The sequence below is a fragment of the Trematomus bernacchii genome, unplaced genomic scaffold (genome assembly GCF_902827165.1).
Source record: "Trematomus bernacchii unplaced genomic scaffold, fTreBer1.1, whole genome shotgun sequence".
NCBI lineage: Eukaryota > Metazoa > Chordata > Actinopteri > Perciformes > Nototheniidae > Trematomus > Trematomus bernacchii.
In genome coordinates, this window is record NW_022987607.1 from 698,768 (window position 1) to 720,254 (window position 21,487).

Genomic DNA, 21,487 nt, shown 5'->3' on the forward strand with positions numbered 1-21,487 from the left:
CTCACTTGACCGCAACAAGTGCAAGTGTTTTAACACGTGATAATGGCGGCTTACCCCTAGATTCCCCCGGGTCCGTCTGCGCCGCGTTACGGCTGAGCCTCGGGGTGTTTCTCAATCGGGAGTAAAGCTGCTTCAGAGCCACTATTTCAAGCATACTACATCATACTCTCATATGACGCACACCTGCACACTTGCTAGCCTGTTCCACTCTTTGTTTTCCGAATGGCAGGTAGTATTCTTGACTCGCTTCTGAAGCAAGATGCTCGGCAGACATGTGCTACGAAGCAAGCGTACTCGCGATTGAGAAATGTCATGTTGTCAGTGTTATCGTAACAAATACATGTCATACTCTCCAGATATCCTTTGTATTCAGTAAAGTTAGACGTTATTTACCGTTTGGCATTTTGACGACACATTGATGGTTTCTGAGTTCATAAATCCAAGAGAATCCTTGCTCACCAACACGGCAGCCACATCGTTTCTCCTCCAACTCTCATGTGAATCTTTGAACTTTCACTTCGTCTAAAAGATTTCTCACAATCTGAGGAGCTGAAAGGTTTCTCCTCAGTGTGGACTTGCAAGTGTTCAGACTACATCTGCGTAAATATCTTCCACTTCTCAGTCAGCAGCCGAGGGGTTTCTCTCCGGTGTGAACCTGCATGTGAAGGTTTAATTCCCCCCTCTGTGTATATCTGTTGCTACACAGAGAGCAGCTGAATGGTTTCTCTCCGGTGTGAACATCCATGTGTCTCGTCAGATGACTCCTGCGAATAAACCTTTTACTGCACAGTGAGCAGCTGAAGGGTTTCTCTCCGGTGTGAACTAGCATGTGTCTCGTCACATGACATCTGCGAATAAACATTTTACTGCACAGTGAGCAGCTGAAGGGTTTCTCTCCTGTGTGAATTAGCATGTGTCGATTCAGATCACTCTTTTTGCTAAATGTGTTCCCGCACTGAGAGCATTTACAGCGTTTCTTTGCAGAACTACGCCTTGAATCACTGACGGGGACTCGAGAGTTTGAACCTGAGGGAGGGTCTCTGGTCTCCTTCCAACTGGCACTGTCTTCAGTGTCAGGTTCAGAAGAGTCTCCAGGGTTGTCCTCAGTCTCTGGTTGTAAACGTGTCTCTGGATCGGAGTTCTTGGCTGGTTCTGGTCCTCCACAGTCCTCTCCATCAGCTTCTGTTTGTCTCTGATGAAGCTGAGAGGACTGAGGTTTCTCTTCATCATCTTCACTCTTCACAGGGACAGGAGTGAATGTTGACTTGCTGTTATCATCCTCCTCCAGCCCTTGAAGCTTCTCTCCCTCCTGACTGATCCAGAGTTCCTCCTGTTCCTCTTTAATGTGTGGGGGGGTCTCAGGGGGAAACTCTTCTTTAACCTCCACCAGTTGGACGTCTGCAGGAAACAGGAAACAGGAAACAGAGACGTTACTGAGAATAGCTGTTGTGTTCATTACAGCTCAAAATCCCCTTCTTTGTTGAGCTCCAACGTTATCAGTTTTCCTATCGGTATAAACAAAATAAAAAAAGTATATAAAATAAATGTAATTGCGCCCTCTTGCTCTCGACGTGCGCCCCCAAACAAAATGCAGATTTCCCCCGTAAAATGTTAGTGATTCCAGAAAACAATATTTCTGTTCCTCAGAAACTGTAACTCCTCCAGAAATCTGAGAATCAAACAGAGCGTCAGACGACAGAGACTGCTTTGTTTTTACGGAGCTCCGACGTCACGTTGTTGTTTACGTCACGTTGTTGTTTACGTCACGTTGTTGTTTACGTCAGGAGATATCTTGTTTACGTCAGGAGATATCTTGTTTACGGGCGACATGTTCTCCAGAGATTTGATATATCTTATAAACAATATCAGAGCCACAGTACTCATACTACATCTTTCTAGAAACACCCTGCAGTTGCTGAAGATGTTTCTTCATGTGTTTTGGAAAATCTGTGTTTTCATATCTGCATCGTTAAACATCTACCGTAGAGATATTTAAAGTTGCACGCATGAAGGACAGACCCTACCAAAATAAAACATATAGTATATATATATATATATATTAGGGCTGTCAAGTTAACGCGTTAATGACATATTTTAACGCCACTAATTATTTTAACGTGCGATTAACGCATGTGTATTTGTCCTCGGCCCGCCCCGTAGTTTCAGAGCCCAAAGGCTTGACGTTGTTGTTGTTGTTAGTTGGATGGTGGGAGATTCTAGCGAGAGATATGAAAAGGAGTTTTAAACAGCAAGCCAAGCACACAGCTGATGCTGACAGCCCCGCTCCTGTCGCTCGCTTGCAGCAGACCACGCTTGAAAGTTTGTCGGGGAGACGCCTGGACAACAACAGCGATAGCTAAATGGGATTTTAGAAATAGATTTGCCTGTCCCACTGTTTTGGCCAAACTTGACCCACTCTACCATGCTGCACTGCGTTATATATCAAATGCACCCTATAGGACTCATTGCACACTGTATAGCCTAACTGGATGGTCCACACTTACTATGCGTAGGATGCAGCACTGGTTTTTATTAATGTATAAAGCCATTTTAGGCAAGCTTCCACTGTACATATGTGCCAGAATTGCCCCAGTTTGTGACTCTTACAACCTCAGATCCAGTGCGGATATACATATATATATATATACATATATATATATATATATATATATATATATGTATATATATATATATATAACAGCTGATATATATATATATATATATATATATATATATATATATATATATATATATATATATATATATATATATATATATAACATTTCTACATTTGTATATATATATATATATGTATATATATATATATATACATATATACATATATACCGGGACAGTTTCATCCCACAGGCCATAAGACTATTAAACAACTGAACTTTTTAAAGAACATCCATAAACATTCATCTGTCTGCATATTACTAATTATTTATCTATATATCAGATTCCATGTACTTGTATACAGACTCTTCTTGCACTATTTCTATTTTATTTGTATTAACTTGCACATCTCAAAACATTCTCTTGCCCTATTCTATCAGCGTTATCAGTTCTATGTCCTCTATATATTCATGTTGCTCTGTTGGAGGAGGACTTCAGGTTCTCATCTCCATATCTCCACTGTAGCTGCTACATGATGATTGAGCTTTGAAAGGTTTAGTCTAGTGAACATCCATTAAAGAGTGCACTGAACCGACCTGTCCTCCGGATCTGAGAATGTAAAACAGCGTCCAGTAGTTTCCGGTCTCTCTCGTGTTCCTCTTTTGATCGAGACAGTTTCTCCTCGTACTCTGATATCGTTCTTTCAAACAGAGCAAAGATCTCTTCAGCAGCTGCAGAGAGTCTCTGCTTCACCAACGAGAGCAGCACAACACTCATGTTTACACACACACACACACACACACACACACACACACACACACACACACACACACACACACACACACACACACACACACACACACACACACACACACACACACACACACACACACACACACACACTAGCTGTTCCTGCACACACACTCCGACCCACACAGTTAATTGTGTTGTTTTTTCTCCATCAAACTCTCACTCTGTTGCTAACGTGTTTCCAGCTAGCATGCTAAGCTAACTTCTATATTCGGTAAGGTAGAAGCTCCAGATGAAGCCGAACAGATCAGAGTAACATCGGAGAGTTCATCCGGACACACCGAGGCTCTGGAGGATCAGAACTGCGGGAGAAAACACACTCTTTATCGGGAGAACAAAGAGAGAAAACTGTCGCGACGAGACTCCATGTTGCTATCAGTTAGCAAGAGAGGTCACTTCCGGTGCGGTTTGAGAATTTCAGAAGAAAAACAGGAAGAAAAATAACACCAAAATGATATAATGGCTTTTTAACTGCAAACTTAGGCGGTAGGTTTCCATGTGTGTAAATATTATGATGTGAAGTGATTTAAGCCTTTCTCCGTCCTCCTGACTCTCTGAGGATCTGTGTCTTAGCTTCTCATTTACTATCAAAGTGTCTTTCAATAAAAAAGTGATGAGAGTCTGAATATCTGCTTTGATCCTAAACCTGAAACCAGTTCGGAAGTAACTTAGTACATTTACTCAAGTACTGTCTCTACTTTAAAGAGTCCTCTCCTGCTGATGTTCAGGTGTATATCAGTATGTAGTGTCTCTACTTTAAAGAGTCCTCTCCTGCTGATGTTCAGGTGTATATCAGTATGTAGTGTCTCTACTTTAAAGAGTCCTCTCCTGCTGATGTTCAGGTGTATATCAGTATGTAGTGTCTCTACTTTAAAGAGTCCTCTCCTGCTGATGTTCAGGTGTATATCAGTATGTAGTGTCTCTACTTTAAAGAGTCCTCTCCTGCTGATGTTCAGGTGTATATCAGTATGTAGTGTCTCTACTTTAAAGAGTCCTCTCCTGCTGATGTTCAGGTGTATATCAGTATGTAGTGTCTCTACTTTAAAGAGTCCTCTCCTGCTGATGTTCAGGTGTATATCAGTATGTACTGTCTCTACTTTAAAGAGTCCTCTCCTGCTGATGTTCAGGTGTATATCAGTGTGTAGTGTCTCTACTTTAAAGAGTCCTCTCTTGCTGAATTCTCAACTCACCTGACCAGGTTTTACCAACACTGATTCAAAGGCTACGCTATAATCTATTACAATTATAATATTACTAGTGCGTCATTTAACAACCAACCCAGTCTCACGGCATTTCGTGTTATAGTCACAACATTTAATCTATTGATTCGATTTCCCCCTTTTTTCCTTGAAATGTTCTTTTAGTCTTTATTATTTACCTACTTTTATATTGTTTTATTTATTTTAAAGGGTTTTATCTTACATCATTTATTTAACAGTTTTAATAGCAACATTTCCTTTTACGTTGTTTTATTCTTTATTAGAATTATGACGTTTTTATTACTATTATCTTTTTGTTTTTGTTGAACCTATAAGTTGACTTTATTTGATAGGGTTTCATATTGTTGCTTCGCTTCACTTAGTCTTGAGTCTTATTTATTATTTATTTTATTTGTATTATCTCACCTTTGACCTCCTCGTGTCTCTTAACCTGTTAACATGTTATATGTTCCTGCATGTATCTGTAAAGTTCTTAACATCTGATCTGAGGGGAACTTCCTGTGTATTTTTAACTGGTGATGTGTCATTTTGTAAATGTGCCGTATAAATAATAATAATAATTATTATTATTATATCATAGAAGATGTCTCAAGCGTCTTTAACTGATAAACCTCAGGTCTAAAACATCAATGCAACACATTTCTGACACTTTAAAAAAAGAAAATTCAGAAAAGTTCTATATTTCTTTCAGAACATTTCTAAAAAGAAATCAGAAAAATGTAGAATTGCCAGAGCCTCGGTGTGTCCGGATGAACTCGGTGTGTCCGGATGAACTCGGATTAAAAATTCTACATTTTTTTCACAACATTTAAAAAAGAAATTCAGAACATTTCTAAAAAAAAATCAGAAAAATTCTACATTTATTTGAGAAAAATTATATATTTTTTTCAGAACATTTCTACATTAGCCAGAGCCCGGTGTGTCCGGATGAACTCGGATGAAAAATTCTACATTTCTTTCAGAAAAATTATGCATTTTTTTCAGAAGAATTCTATATTTATTTCAGAGAAATTCTAAAATTATTTCAGATACATTTACGGAGCCCCTAAAGGAACATGGAAAAAAATCAATAAAGAGAGAGAGAAAAAAAAAAGTCCGGATAATGGGTAAGTATGTCCCTAAAATTAAGTCGCAGTTCGAAATATATCTCAAATAATGTATGCTCTGTCATTTCCCCACGTAAACTTAACAGTCTGCAATGAAATGGTTGTCTCCTGTGTGCTCCACTTCCTCCTTGGCGCACCGGTAACTTTCTAAAAAATAAAAAATAAAGTCAGGATAACGGGTTAGTTTCTCGTGCGCACGTTTTCCTGACTTTATTTTTTCTCATGTCTCTTAAACCGTTATCCCGAGTTTTTTTTTTTTATCTTCTTTTTTTTTTTTTCACAAGATACTTTCTCGTGCGCACGAGATACTAACCCGTTATCCAGACTTTTTTTTTTTTCTCGCTCTCTCTTTTTTTTTTTTCATGTCCCTTTAGGGGGGGGGGGGGTTACCTTGGTTGGTGATTGGCTAATGGTTACTCAAGCCAAAACATCGTTATGACATTATGACATCATAAAGTGGCCAAAATCTGATCAGCTCATTTTCAGACAGGTTTTTATAGAAATGGATCAGGACAAAAAGAGAGAGAATCTTTGTTCCTGAAACTTTCAGAGTCTCTTTCCACAGAGGGGACACATGTTGATGGAGAAGAGACATGAAGAAGAGGGGACACATGTTGATGTAGAAGAGACATGAAGAAGAGGGGACACATGTTGATGTAGAAGAGACATGAAGAAGAGGGGACACATGTTGATGTAGAAGTGACATGAAGAAGAGGGGACACATGTTGATGTAGAAGAGACATGAAGAAGAGGGGACACATGTTGATGTAGAAGAGACATGAAGAAGAGGGGACACATGTTGATGTAGAAGAGACATGAAGAAGAGGGGACACATGTTGATGTAGAAGAGACATGAAGAAGAGGGGACACATGTTGATGTAGAAGAGACATGAAGAAGAGGGGGACACATGTTGATGTAGAAGAGACATGAAGAAGAGGGGACACATGTTGATGTAGAAGAGACATGAAGAAGAGGGGACACATGTTGATGTAGAAGAGACATGAAGAAGAGGGGACACATGTTGATGAAGAAGAGACATGAAGAAGAGGGGACACATGTTGATGAAGAAGAGACATGAAGAAGAGGGGACACATGTTGATGTAGAAGAGACATGAAGAAGAGGGGACACATGTTGATGAAGAAGAGACATGAAGAAGAGGGGACACATGTTGATGTAGAAGAGACATGAAGAAGAGGGGACACATGTTGATGTAGAAGAGACATGAAGAAGAGGGGACACATGTTGATGTAGAAGAGACATGAAGAAGAGGGGACACATGTTGATGTAGAAGAGACATGAAGAAGAGGGGACACATGTTGATGTAGAAGAGACATGAAGAAGAGGGGACACATGTTGATGTAGAAGAGACATGAAGAAGAGGGGACACATGTTGATGTAGAAGAGACATGAAGAAGAGGGGACACATGTTGATGAAGAAGAGACATGAAGAAAGAGGGGACACATGTTGATGTAGAAGAGACATGGAGAAGAGGGGACACATGTTGATGTAGAAGAGACATGAAGAAGAGGGGACACATGTTGATGTAGAAGAGACATGAAGAAGAGGGGACACATGTTGATGTAGAAGAGACATGAAGAAGAGGGGACACATGTTGATGTAGAAGAGACATGAAGAAGAGGGGACACATGTTGATGAAGAAGAGACATGAAGAAGAGGGGACACATGTTGATGTAGAAGAGACATGAAGAAGAGGGGACACATGTTGATGTAGAAGAGACATGAAGAAGAGGGGACACATGTTGATGTAGAAGAGACATGGAGAAGAGGGGACACATGTTGATGTAGAAGAGACATGAAGAAGAGGGGACACATGTTGATGTAGAAGAGACATGAAGAAGAGGGGACACATGTTGATGAAGAAGAGACATGAAGAAGAGGGGACACATGTTGATGTAGAAGAGACATGAAGAAGAGGGGACACATGTTGATGAAGAAGAGACATGAAGAAGAGGGGACACATGTTGATGTAGAAGAGACATGAAGAAGAGGGGACACATGTTGATGAAGAAGAGACATGAAGAAGAGGGGACACATGTTGATGAAGAAGAGACATGAAGAAGAGGGGACACATGTTGATGTAGAAGAGACATGAAGAAGAGGGGACACATGTTGATGTAGAAGAGACATGAAGAAGAGGGGACACATGTTGATGTAGAAGAGACATGAAGAAGAGGATTTAGCAGAATAGGGGACCTTTAAAGAAAGCAGCTCTCTGAGTCTCATCTCTCTGAGTCTCATCTCTCTGAGTCTCATCTCTCTGAGTCTCATCTCTCTGAGTCTCATCTCTCTGAGTCTCATCTCTCTGAGTCTCATCTCTCTGAGTCTCAGCTCTCTGAGTCTCATCTCTCTGAGTCTCAGCTCTCTGAGTCTCAGCTCTCTGAGTCTCATCTCTCTGAGTCTCAGCTCTCTGAGTCTCATCTCTCTGAGTCTCAGCTCTCTGAGTCTCAGCTCTCTGAGTCTCATCTCTCTGAGTCTCAGCTCTCTGAGTCTCAGCTCTCTGAGTCTCAGCTCTCTGAGTCTCATCTCTCTGAGTCTCATCTCTCTGAGTCTCAGCTCTCTGAGTCTCAGCTCTCTGAGTCTCAGCTCTCTGAGTCTCAGCTCTCTTTGCAGCTGCTTCAAAGCCTCAGGAGCAGAGAAACTAAACCTCTTCTCCAGTTCAGTACCAAGAGGCAAAGTGTAGTTCTGTGTAAATGTGAGTACCTTCTCCCCTGGTACTCCATCCCCTGGAAGCCCCCGAGGACCCATCGGCCCCTTGAAGCCAGGCTCTCCCTACGAATAAGAAAAGGTCAATTAGTAAACAACACGAGGGTATCATCGGCATGCAGGGACATCCTGAAGTCCTGTCCATGGAGAGGACACTACGGAGGGGTTTGAGGTAAGATAAGAGATAAGATAAGAACTACTTGATTGATCCCAATGTGGGAAATGTTTGCGTTGCAGCCGCATAAACAGACAAGGCAGTACATTAGAGACATTAAAAGAGTAGAAATAAACAATCCACAATGTAAACATCGTTTGAGGGAAAAGCAAAGGCTAGAGATATAAAAGGAGACAGTGGTCATACATAGAATTAACAGTTTAATGGATCAGAGAGTATAATTATTATTATTGATAACTGTATTATGTTGGTCATCAAGGATGGGTATCGAACCGATCCGTGGAGACCAACATCATTTCATTTCATTTGTATTTGTTCCTTCATGGTATGCAGAACTTAATGGATAACAATTATCTACAGAACTTGTCTCTTTAAACACACCGTACCTGAAAAGGAGCAGGGAGGAGAAAGTAATCTGATTTGACCTGCTCCTTTCTCAAAGAAATAATGAATAGAAATAGATGGTCTGTGCTTCATATGTTCTTATTCTCAGCCAATCACAACGTGTCGTAGGACGATAATAATGTCGAGGCTCGTCAAGGGTTTTGATCAGGATGTTTTGTGGTTGTGGCTCCGCAGATTAGATGGTTTTCCACCAATCAGAGGGTCGACATGTCAAACTGTCCATGGGCAAAAACCTACATTTGAGTGAAGGGTTATCCCTCCTGACGACCAGGCGGCCCCTCAATGGGCTCTGCCGTTATGAGGACGTTTTGGTGAACTCTGGACTCGTGTAAAAGCAGTTTTTAGAGCTCAAACAGTCTCTAAATGTTCTGTATCACATGCATGTCCTACCTTTGGCCCCTGGATGCCCTCTCCTGGAGGCCCCATCAGGCCTGAAGGTCCACTTTGCCCCGTAGAGCCCTGAGGATACAACACATCACGGTACTTTAAATAAACAAGGCTTCATAAACTCATGATGAAATAGAGAGGGTTTTGAAACACACACTGACCTTGGGTCCATAGAGTCCAATCCCAGGAGGGCCTGATGGTCCTGGTACCCCCGACAAACCTCTGTCGCCCTGAAGAACAGACACAGATACACCAATATCATCTACAGCATTATACAAGTCTCTGTTTTAGTCTACCTATTTATCTTCTTGGACACATTTGAGTTTGTTCTATCAACAGTCTTTGGCACGATCGATCCACATGACGTGCTCTACATTCTGCTGCCACGTCCACATTTATGAAGAGGTGTTATGTTCGAAGAATCAAAATACCTTTATTCGTATTGAAACACTATTCGATAAAGAGCATGCACATACTATTACAAGAAGTTATTCCAATTTACAAGAAATATGTTGAAGCAGTCTCTAATCGGTGAATCATCTTCAGGTTTACGTTACGCTTCGTCTTTTCTAGAAAACTACAAAAAAAACATGTTAACTTTCAAACTTCTGCTTTAAATATGAGGATACTGAAAGTTGAATAAAATACAATAATACAAATACAAAATAGTGCAAGAAGTCTTTATGCATGTAAATAGAATATGATATGTACAAGAACAGAATGTAAAATTAAATAATTAAGACAAAATTAAATATGGTTTATTGCGGTGATAAATATTTAGATAAATAAATAAATTGCAAGATGACGAACAGATGAATGTTTATCGAGGCACTTTACAGAGCTCGAGTTTTTACATTTTATTAGTTTAAAATGTAAACCTATTCTCCTTAATTTAACTTTCTCCATACAGTTTGTCCTCTGTTGTTAATACTTGATATTTGCTAACTCTGCTGCTCCATGCATTTCATACATGAAGCATATATATATATATATGTATATGAATCAATATATATATATATATATATATATATATATATATATATATATAGCGATTATATTCTGTGCTCACGTTACCTTCGGCCCAATGATTCCCAGACCGTGTTCTCCCACAGCTCCTGAAGGTCCCACAGGCCCCAGATCCCCCTGTTAGAGAACCATTAACTCTCATTAAAACTGCTTTCAGATATTTATATTCTCAGAGGAGGGAGAAGTACTCACATCCTGTACTTGAGTAAAGGTAGAAGTACTCACATCTTGTAGTAAAAGTAGAAGTACTCAGATCCTGTTCTTGAGTAAAAGTAGAAGTACTCAGATGGTGTACTTGAGTAAAAGTAGAAGTACTCAGATCTTGTACTTGAGTAAAAGTAGAAGTACTCAGATGGTGTACTTGAGTAAAAGTAGAAGTACTCAGATCCTGTACTTAAGTAAAAGTAGAAGTACTCAGATCCTGTTCTTGGGTAAAAGTAGAAGTACTCAGATCTTGTACTTGAGTAAAAGTAGAAGTACCAGAGTGTAGGAATACTCTGTTTCAGTAAAAGTCCTGCATTCAAAATGTTCCTCAAGTAAAAGTAGAAAAGTATTCTCATCAAAATATAGTTAAAGTAGCGACAGTAAAAGTAGTCATTGTGCAGATTGGTCCATTTCAGAATAATATATATGATATGTTTTATAATGATTGATCATGAAAGTGTTCTCAAAGCTGGTAAAGGTGCAGCTAGTTTGAATGACTTTGTATACTGCAGGGTAGCTTGTGGATTTACTCCAGGTGGAACTAAAGTCTGATTTAACACTTGATTATATTTCACATCATTCATCCACATCTGTAAAGTAACTAAAGGGATTAAATACATGTAGTGGAGTAGTAGCATAACATTGAAATGCTCAAGTAAAGTAAAAGTACCTCTAAATTGTACTTATCCATCTAATAATAATAAATAATTGAAGCTCTTCTCACCACTAGGTGTCGCCCTCCCCAGTTCTGCCTCCTCCCTGTTCATTGAACCCAGAACACATCGCTCACTAATCACCAGAAAGACGTGATAACACACCGACACATGGATCAATATCATTTTATCTAAACTCATACACACAATCAATTATTTGTTGATTTATATTCTGTAATCTGAATCTTTAAAGTACCTTAAAGTGTCAGATAATTGAAGTGGAGTAGAAAGTCTTCTCCTTCCTCTCCACCTGATGTTCTTCCTGCCTCATTGTGTGTTGGAGCTTCAGAGCGTTACTGCTATGACCTTTCTTTGTGTCGCCAGCTTCATCTCCATTACTTACGCACTGAACTGTTTGTAATCTGTAAACTACAACATGTCTACCAGATGATGCCAATCCTCCACAATTACATTTATTGATCTTAAAGGTTCTTTATTTAAAGGGGACCTATCATGCAAAATGCACTTTTGTACGTCTTTTATACATGAATATGTGTCCCCGGTGTTCCAGGGAACTCACCAAGTGTCAGAAAACACAACCCTCTCTATTTTCCTCCATACCCAAATCTCTAAAAAAGGGGCTGCAACGGATCTGATAAAAACTGATCCAGATTTGAACACTGTCCTGACGTCAGGACGGTGGCGCTACGGCTATTGGGCCAACTCCACCAATCAGGAGGAGACAGCCACGGCCATTGCCGTTCGAAAGCACTGGAGACGCTGTAGTACATATGCCAGGCCTGTAGATGGTGCTGTTCTCACTGAATCTGCCCCTACAAACACAGAGCTAGAAATTGTCAAATTGAGCGAAATGAGGCATGGCTAAAATGCATGATCTGTTTGGTATTTTGAAAAAAAAAAGTATAAATATGCCTTATATAGGTATGGTCCTATACTATATTATTCAAATATAGTATGATAGGTCCACTTTAATTTGGAAACAAAAGCATTTAAACATGTTTAAACAAAAGGTAATAAGGAGTAAGTCGAAGAAAGACAAATATTATAATACATATTCAGAGCTCTGAGAAAACTAGGAACCACATTCAGAAGATGAAAGTAGTTTTTACTTTTCTGTAACAACACATATTAGTTTTTGCTCTGTGAGTGTAAAGATGTGAGGGTGCTCCCTGATAGTCTGGGGGTGAAAGGGAGGGAACAAAATATTAAATAACAAAGAGGAAACTGATTTGCAAAACCACAAGATGTCTTTGAATTACTCAAAAGCAAAGAGGGCTCACTAACCAATTTAAAAAACGTACTAAAGGCTAAATAAAAAAGTAATCAATATAAAAGTGATATGGATCTGAGCTCCTAACACTGAACCCTCCTGTCAGGTTCCTTTCTCCTTCCTCACTTCCTGTCTGTTTCAACTGCTCTTACATTAACACAACAAACATTATCATCACCAAATGTTATTCCTTTTTAAGCAGTAAACAAAGTCTCTACTGGTTCACATGAATACCTGCAGTGAGTAAACAAAGAATAGACTAACAGATAACATGGTTGTTGATGTGGTTGTGTATCTGATGGAGGAACATCATCTAGGGTTCTCCATTCATCTCCTATGTGTTACAAAGTTGACTAAACCTCTCAAAACTCAATGAAAGTGTGGATCAGCAGTTTGATATGTTCACATGCTACTGTGGAGGATATCATGAGGCCTGGAGGCCATCACATGTGAAACACAATATTTATGATTGATGTAAATCAGTCAGATTTGACCCGAACACGACAGGACGGTTAAAAAACACGAGTCCCAACGAGTGCCAAGTGTCCCACAGAGACAACACACTGATCACACACATCCATGCAGAGCAGGAGGAAGAGGACATGAAGCTGCTGCAGCTTTCCTCAGCCTTTGATGAAGGCGAGGGATTGGGATCACCTGAGAGGCTCACCTGGGGACAGACAGTTAGGGGAAGAGACACACAGTAACACAGGGCTCAGAGAAACCACCTGTCAATCATTAGCTGCTGCTTTCAGGAAGAGAGAGAGTACAGCTCTCATTCCTGTTGAGGGTTTGAAGTAGAAACAGAGCTGAAACAAAGTGAAACACAGCGTCAGGTGTTCAAACATCAACACAGGTGTTACATTTCTCTGGTAGAAGCACTGCTCAGCGTTCACAGATCGGATGTTTCAGACGCTCTCTGACTCTCTTTCTGCTTTGCTTTCATTCATTATTGCTTTCATTTCAAACGCTGAGGTCAGATATGGAAACTCTTGTGTTTTATGATATAGTTTGTCCTGATAGAAGGCCTGATGTGTGCAGAGAGCTGAACTGAACCACAACACCTTCACATACGTACACATACAGAACATCATTCAATGGATATGGACTTGGTAGTGGACATCTCCAAGAACCTGATGCTTTGATAGCACACAGGTCTGTGTCAAATAACAGACTCTCACATGACTCACTCTAAAGTCAATGGCACACAAAGAGGGGTTCATTTAGCACGACACATTTGAAATAACTAAAAGACAAGTTATACAAGGAAGTAGAAAGAAAGGGAGGTGATAGAAAACTATTTCTGCTAAAAAGTTGGCAATGATTGAGAGTCAGAGCTAAACATTTCAGATGTGTGTATCTCACACTGCACTGTCACTTTTATTCATGTGTCTTTGCTTCTAAATGAGTGTTTTTAAATGTCAATTCATAATATGTTTCTTAATGCTCTTAATGTCTTTCATTTTTGTAAAGCACTTAGAATTGCCTTGTGTTGAAATGTGCTATATAAATAAACTTGGCTTGCCTTCACTTTCGATACACAACCTGAGTGAGGGAGATTTACCGAGCAACAAGTGACGCGACGCTCAGACTGAATTCTCATTGGCTCAGACGGAGCTGGTGTTACCTCCCTTCTGTGTGTCTCTCTCATACCCGTTTCACACCAACGGTGTTTCAGGGCCGGTTCGGTGCTGGTGCTTGAAAAGCACCGGGTTTTCCTGTTCACACCGCAGCGGAGAGCAGCGTCATAGCTCCGGAATCCGGTTCGTTTCGAGCACCAAAAAGTTGTCCGTCTAGAAGCAAGAACCGCATACGTCACGCTTACGTCGGAGGGGGGCGAGATTAACCTGAGCTAACACTTAAGGCGAGTACGGCAAACAGCGTCAATTCAGACTGACACACATTCACTTAAGGGGAACTGGGGATATGTATCAGCTGCTTGTGTGACAGTCAGACAGTGAATACTTTAGAGCCGTGTGAGCTAACCCGGAGCTAACGGGAGAATACACTCCCGTTGAAGAGCAGCCGGCCAGCACTGCAGCGGTCGGTAAATGCCGCTGAAACACATTAATAAACAATGAACCACGGCACTCTGGAGAAAAGTATAAGGTTGGAGAAGTCGTTATTTAATTTAATCTGGCTTCGTATGATTAAAAGCAACGCAGTCCCCGGCCCGTTGTTGTTGTGAGGTGAGCTCCGTTGGGGAGAAACTCAGCGACGTAAACTGTGACGTCATGACGCAGCAGCGGCAGCACCAGTCGGGCTCTGAGCGGTGTGAAAAGAGCCGGCGCTAAACCGAAGAACCGGTTCTGAACCAGAAAAGCTCTAGCACGGAGCTTGAACCGGAGTTGCGTTGGTGTGAAAGGGGCATCATTGACATCCCGCTCTGCAGAAAGGACGGCTGTGGGGACGCGGAAGAAGGAAGTGAAGTTGGAGACGCGTGGCAGAAAGTTCACAGAGAATCGGAAATTCGGATACATACAGAAACGGTAGCATTGGACTGTTATTTTGGCGGATTTGCATAAACTGTACATTGAGTGTTTCATCATGTCAACCAGCTCAGATGGTAGCCAAAGACACAATATGGAATGGATGATAGCCAAAGCTGCGAAGAAGAAAAGATCTTTGAGAGACAGAGATAGTTCAGTAAGAGCTCGAAGTTGGTCGGATTGGTCGGGTGAAGCAGACGAGGCTAAGCAAAACAAAAAATCAAGAGTCAGTCAAAATGACAGTCAAGCAATGTTGAATAAAGAAATAGAACACGAGTGGAAAGTGGTAATAGAATTCAATCAGGATGGTGGGCATTACCACCCGATTAAACTTACCAAAGCAATTGAAAAAGAGATTGGAAAAATTAAATTTGCTAAATTCATGAACAATAAGCGGGTATTGATACATGCCAATAACAAACAGCAGCAGGAAAAGATTCTGGGAATGAACTCACTGAATGGGGAGAAAATGAAGGCGCATGTTCCAGGAGCAATGGCGAAACTGAGAGGAGTAATCTCAGGAGTACCATTGGACATGTCAATGGAAGATGTGAAAAGTGAATTAAAAGGAGGCAAAATAGTGGAAGTCACAAGGCTTAAAAGCAAACGGGATGGTACACTCAAAGAAACATTATCAGTTCTCATTCAGTTTGAGAGAATCTTACCTAAGGCAGTACAAATGGGATATTTGAACTTCATGGTTAGGGAGTACATCCCCAAACCTCTCAGGTGCTATGCATGTCAACGAATGGGGCACACAGCGCAGCAGTGTAAAGGACAGCTAAGGTGTGCGAGATGCGGAGGAAAACATGAGTATGGGAAATGTGAAAAGGATGCAAAGGTTAAATGTTGTAACTGCGGAGGAGATCACAGTGCTGCGTTTGGAGGTTGTGAAGTGCAGAGAGAGGCCAGAGAGGTGCAGAGAGTTAAGATTACAAACAAAGTTTCATACGCAGAAGCAATAAAGAAAGTAAGGGGAACAGTAACAATCAATAAGACCCCTAGTGGAATGGAGCAGAGCATTACAATACAAAATGTCAGGAACACACCAAAAAGTAATCTTCAAATCCAACCCCACAGCGCCACCAAGAGTAAAGAGGATGATGATGTTTTAGGAGTGAAAAAGGTGAATTTTGTGGTATTTATATGCCATACTGTAAATGTTGCATTGCAGTTAAAAAAGAAAAGTGATAGAATCAAAGCCATTGTGGAGGCAGCTGGAAAATTCCTTGACATGAAAGATATTAAAGCAGATCAGATACATGCAATGCTAACTATAAATGGAGCTGGGGAAAATGAAAATCAGGATGAGGGTTAGATCCTTAATCATGGTGCTGCACATACTACAGTGGAACGCAAGAAGCCTCATAGCTAATGGTCAAGAATTCAAGAAATATATATATGATCTAGAGGTAGTCCCTGAGGTAATATGTGTGCAAGAAACCTGGTTACGACCTCAATTAGACTTTGTCATTCCAGGATTTAGCTGTATAAGGCATGATAGAGATAATAATCAAAATGGTGGAGGGTGTGCCACGTTTCTCAAAGATGGTGTGGCATATAGGGAGGTGCAATCTCCTGATGATATAGAGTGTATTATAGTGGAAATCTGCAACCCTAGGAAACAAGATAACATTAGGATAATCAATTTATACAACCCATGTAAAAATCTAACCACTGATATATTTAAAGAAATAGCAGGCAATAAACATAGGAAGGAAGTTTGGTGTGGTGATTTCAATGCACACAACAGTCTATGGGGCAGCAACCATACAGACAGTAACGGAAATATAGTGGAAGAAATGCTGGAGGAAAGAACACTAGTATGCCTTAATGATGGACATGGCACAAGAGTAGATGTACACAGGGGGAAAGTATCATGCCTGGATCTGACATTAGTGTCAAACTGTTTGGTTCATACATGCGAATGGTTTGTTTTGAATAAATCCACAGTAGGAACTGACCATTATCCAGTGCTTACTAAAATGAATACTAATGTATATATACAGGAAGGAGGTGCAATAACCAGGTGGTGCTTTGCTAAAGCTGATTGGGGGAAATGTAGGATATGGTGTGAGGAGTCGGTACACCTGCTAACATCAGAGGGAAGCATAGAGGTCATTACAAGCCAAATAACGCAACATATTCTAAATGCAGCAGAGAACAGTATACCCAAAACAACAACCAAGGGTAGGAAGAAAGTGGTGCCATGGTGGAATGAGGAATGCAGCAGGGCTATTAAAGAGCGAAATAATGCATTTAGAGAATTAAAGAAAAACATGACACAAAATAATGTTATAGAGTTTCAAAGGAAAAGGGCAGCTGCTCGAAGGACAATCAAATACACAAAAAAAGAACATGGAGAGAATTTTGTTCTACCATTGGCAGAGGAGTAAAATTAGGTGATGTCTGGTCCATGTTTAAGCGGATGAGTGGGAAAAGGAAATCCATTAAAATTCCAGCTTTGGTTGATGGGGAGAGGCTGGCAGTGACAGATAAAGAGAAGGCAGACATGTTAGGAAGGACACTTGCAGCAGTACATAGCGGGGAACATCTCAGTGATATTCATAGGCAGCAAAAACAGCAGTTACTAGCAGAGAATGAAACGTGAAGGAGAAGAGACAGGATAATAGGTCAGCTCTTGATGTGGAATTTACAATGTCAGAACTCAAAATAGCCTTACAAGGTACAGGTTATACAGCCCCAGGACAAGACCAGCTATGTTATGCTATGTTTAGACAGTTGCCTATGGAAACTATGACAATGGTGCTGAGTCTTTTCAATAAAATCTGGAGAGAAGGAGATATGCCAAGTTTGTGGAAAACAGCAGTCGTGCTACCATTCAATAAGCCAGGGAAAGATACAGCTAACCCTAGTAACTACAGACCAATAGCTCTTACATCACACCTATGTAAATGGATGGAAAAGATCATTGTCCGTAGGCTCTCACATGTACTGGAGCAGAAAGGGCTGCTGAGTAGTTTTCAGAGCGGATTTCGTAAAGGGCGGTCCACAATAGATGCTTTAGTAAGAGTGAGTAATGATGTGGAAAAAACATTGAAAATGAAAGAGATAATGGCAATAGTGTACTTTGACATTGAAAAGGCGTATGACTGTATGTGGAGGGATGGGTTACTGATCAAATTGAGTAGAATGGGTATTGGAGGGAGAATGTACAATTGGGTAAGGGCCTTTTTAACAGACAGGACATTTAGAGTAAAGGTTGGAGCAGATATTTCCAACTATTTTGAAATAGAAAATGGTATCCCCCAAGGGAGTGCAGTCAGTCCAATATTATTTAACATCATGATCAATGATATATTTACATGTTTAGACACATGCATTCAATCGGCTCTATACGCAGATGATGGGGCTATTTGGATGAGGGGAAGAAATGCCCCATACGTAATGGAGAATATAGCTAGAGCGATTAAAAAAGTGGAGAGGTGGTCATATAACTGGGGATTCAAAATGTCAGAAAGCAAGTCATGCTACATGGTATTCACAAACAAACGCAAGATTGATGGCCAACAGCTAACACTATATGATCGTCCAATGACAAAGGTGAATGAGTTCAAATACCTAGGACTGTGGTTTGATAGCAAATATACATGGAAAATGCATATTAATCAAGTGGAAACAAAATGCAAAAAAGTATTAAATTTATTGCGAGCTGTAGCTGGATGCAACTGGGGCGCAGACAAACAAGCATTAATAGACATTTACAGATCAATTATGAGGTCCACAATAGATTATGGTTGTATAGTGTATGGAGCAGCAGCAAAAACATCGCTTTTAAAAATTGATAGAATACAATATAAAGCATTGCGGTTGTGTATTGGAGCGATAAAGTCATCCCCTATCAATGCAGTTCTGATAGAAGCAGGAGAGACACCTCTGGAGATCAGAAGAGAGAAACTTGCTCTGTCATACTGGGTCAGGCTACAAGGAAGTGGAGAAGGAAATATTTCAAACAGAATATTACAGGATTGCTGGGAATATGCAAAATTCCAGGGACGTGGGTTTGGCTGGACGAGTAAGGAGAGAACGAGGGCATATGGAGTGGACAATATCACGTTTGCTAAAGCAACCCCATTTAGCAGCGTTCCTCCATGGCTTTTCCCAGAAGCTAAAATAGATATGAGTATTGTAGAAAGGAAAAAAGAGTGGCAAGTAAATGAAGTGGGAATTAAAACAAGTATGTATCTGAATGAAAAGTATTACAATTGCCTACAAATTTACACAGATGGTTCTAAGAACAAGGAAGAGTGTGTTGGAATTGGTATATACATCCCAGAATTTAAAATATCTATTTCAAAAAGAGCGTCTGATCAATTATCAGTGTACACAGCAGAAATGCTGGCAGTAATAATAGGATTACAGTGGGTTGAAGAGGTCAGACCAGATAGGGTGGTGATGTGCACAGATTCATTGTCCATATTACAAAGCATACAATCAACAACAACTGCCAGAGAAGACATTCTCATAGAACTGAATCATAGCCTGTTAAGATTGCACAGAGGCGGCATAGATCTGCAGTTCTGCTGGGTGCCTGCACATGAGGGGGTGAAAGGGAACGAGTGTGCTGATAAATTAGCAAAAAGTGCACTACAAAAGGAAATAACATTACCAGTTCAACTTGGAAAAGGAGAAGGAAAAGCAGTAATTAAGAAGAAAGGGATGGAGATCTGGCAGAAAAGGTGGGAGAAAGACCAGAAAGGCAAAGAATATCACAAAGTACAAAAGACAATTACAATTCATATTTATAAAGAAAGAAACAGAAGGGAGGAAATCATGATAGCTAGGCTCAGAATAAATCACACAGCATTGAATGGTACGCTGTATGTCATGGGGAAAAGTGACAGTGACAAGTGTGGGAACTGTGGAGTAAAAGAAGATGTAGAACATATCTTGTTACATTGTGACATATATAAAGCGGAAAGAGAAAAACTAAAGGCTAAAGTTTTAGAGGCAGAGAGGGAATGGAGTGTGGTTGGTATTTTGGGAACAAAAGGAGAGGGAGTAAGAGCTACCAGAAAGGCACTGTTTACATTCTTGAGTGAAACTGGGGTAGGAAAAAGAATTTAACATTAGGTCAAGAAAGAACATAGATTTTTATTTTTGTTTTATTTATTTCATGTTTTGTTTTTTGTTTTTTGTTGATTTATTTATTTATTTTGATTAGATCATAGGTTAAAGAGTTGGTATGATATGATGATTCATACTCATGTACAGTAGGTGGCGGTATGCACCTTTTAAGTTGTTTGCAATCCGCCAAAAAACGAAGAGAAGAAGAAGAAGAAGGACGGCTGTGTTTCTGTGGATAAAGAACCTTTCACACAGAAAGCCTCGTGAGATCAACATGAAGATGTTGCTGTTTCTGCTTCTCCTGGGAATAGTAGGCCCACACTGCACATCTGCACGTGAGTCTTTTGATTCTTTGCGTTGGAAAATAAGAAATGCTTCATGTGTTTACAGCAGGGCTTCTCAAACTCCGGACCAAGGTCTGGATCCGGACCGAACTGCAAATCAATCCGGACCGAACCCTGTGTCGCATTATAAAAAATAAAAAAAAATTATAAAAAAAAAAAAAAAAAAAAAGAATTCTGATTCTGATAAATTAATGTACATCATCATGTACGCGCGTCTTGTGTCTGACGCGTTGTGAGAATGAACGTGCATATATATTTACTTGTGTGCGCGAGCGTGACACGCATAGCAGACCGCAAATTAACCGCAAGTTTACCTTGACATACTGTATGTATGTATTGAAGGTGTGTGTGTATACAGGGGCGCCGTTTACCGACAGGCAAGGCAGGCAAGTGCTTGGACCAGAAGGGGGCTCCCAAAGAAGGTAGATTAAGAAGGTCCACAGCAACGACAACATGAAACACCCTTTAATTTACTGCAACGACATGTCGGGCATTGATCCGGACCAGTGACCTTGTATAAAGTTCACAACTGGACCTTTAATAAAAAAGTTTGAGTACCCCTGAGTTGAGGTACACCTACCCGAGGTAGAACAAAGCACAACCATGTTTTTTCATTACTTTAATACGTCTAGTTTATGAAACGGATTGTTGTATAAAAATATTTCACAGCAAAATTATTTGTTTTGGTTAATGTTTGGAACTTTCCCATAACCGAAAATAGTGAAAATGTGCGCTCCTCTGAAGGGGGCCGTGTTGGCCTTATCACATGTATCCCTGGAAATAATGATCAGAATTTCACCAAATTTGGCCTAAATGTTCACAGAGAGGTAATGCACACCAGATTGCAAAGATTATAGCAATACCTTTTACCTTTTTTGTAATATTAACACTTACACACACATAATTCATATGCCGAAATGGAATAGGACATTTAAAATGCAAAAGG

At 40.3% G+C, this 21,487-nt stretch overlaps 3 protein-coding genes across 10 annotated transcripts in view; 1 reads left to right on the plus strand and 2 right to left on the minus strand.

Annotated features, from left to right (window-relative positions):
- Positions 1-21,487, minus strand: part of LOC117482825 — a 182,408-nt gene that overhangs the window by 129,986 nt on the left and 30,935 nt on the right. For both annotated transcript variants that reach the window (XM_034131037.1, XM_034131038.1), the window contains 2 exons: positions 11,586-11,651; positions 10,521-10,589 (listed from right to left, as the gene is read on the minus strand). In XM_034131037.1, coding sequence (XP_033986928.1) covers positions 10,521-10,589; positions 11,586-11,651 — 135 coding nt within the window. The remainder of the gene's footprint in view (positions 1-10,520; positions 10,590-11,585; positions 11,652-21,487) is intronic.
- LOC117482822 (zinc finger protein 454-like) lies at positions 235-3,475 on the minus strand. The gene is made up of 2 exons (XM_034131035.1): positions 3,213-3,475; positions 235-1,398 (listed from the first exon to the last, which is right to left on the minus strand). The coding sequence occupies exons 1-2, from the start codon at positions 3,391-3,393 to the stop codon at positions 623-625; spliced, it is 957 nt and encodes a 318-aa protein (XP_033986926.1). The 5' UTR covers positions 3,394-3,475; the 3' UTR covers positions 235-622.
- The window catches only part of LOC117482815 (H-2 class I histocompatibility antigen, Q9 alpha chain-like), a 50,757-nt gene continuing 49,683 nt past the window's right edge, over positions 20,414-21,487 (plus strand). For 5 of the 7 annotated variants that reach the window (XR_004555925.1, XM_034131017.1, XM_034131015.1 and 2 more), the window contains exon 1: positions 20,414-20,532. Coding sequence is in view for 5 of the 7 variants with exons in the window: in XM_034131017.1 (XP_033986908.1) it covers positions 20,472-20,532 (61 nt within the window). In the remaining 2 variants the exon portion in view is untranslated. The remainder of the gene's footprint in view (positions 20,533-21,487) is intronic. The other 2 variants (XR_004555924.1, XM_034131012.1) reach the window with 1 other exon arrangement.

What these genes read in the sequence shown, in the direction of transcription:
- LOC117482822 (XM_034131035.1), bottom strand. Translation starts at nt 3,393, where the DNA reads ATGAGTGTTGTGCTGCTCTCGTTGGTGAAGCAGAGACTCTCTGCAGCT. An exon ending in TTCTCAGATCCGGAGGACAG is followed by an intron (nt 1,399 to 3,212) that starts GTCGGTTCAGTG and finishes TGTTTCCTGCAG; the next exon opens with ACGTCCAACTGGTGGAGGTT.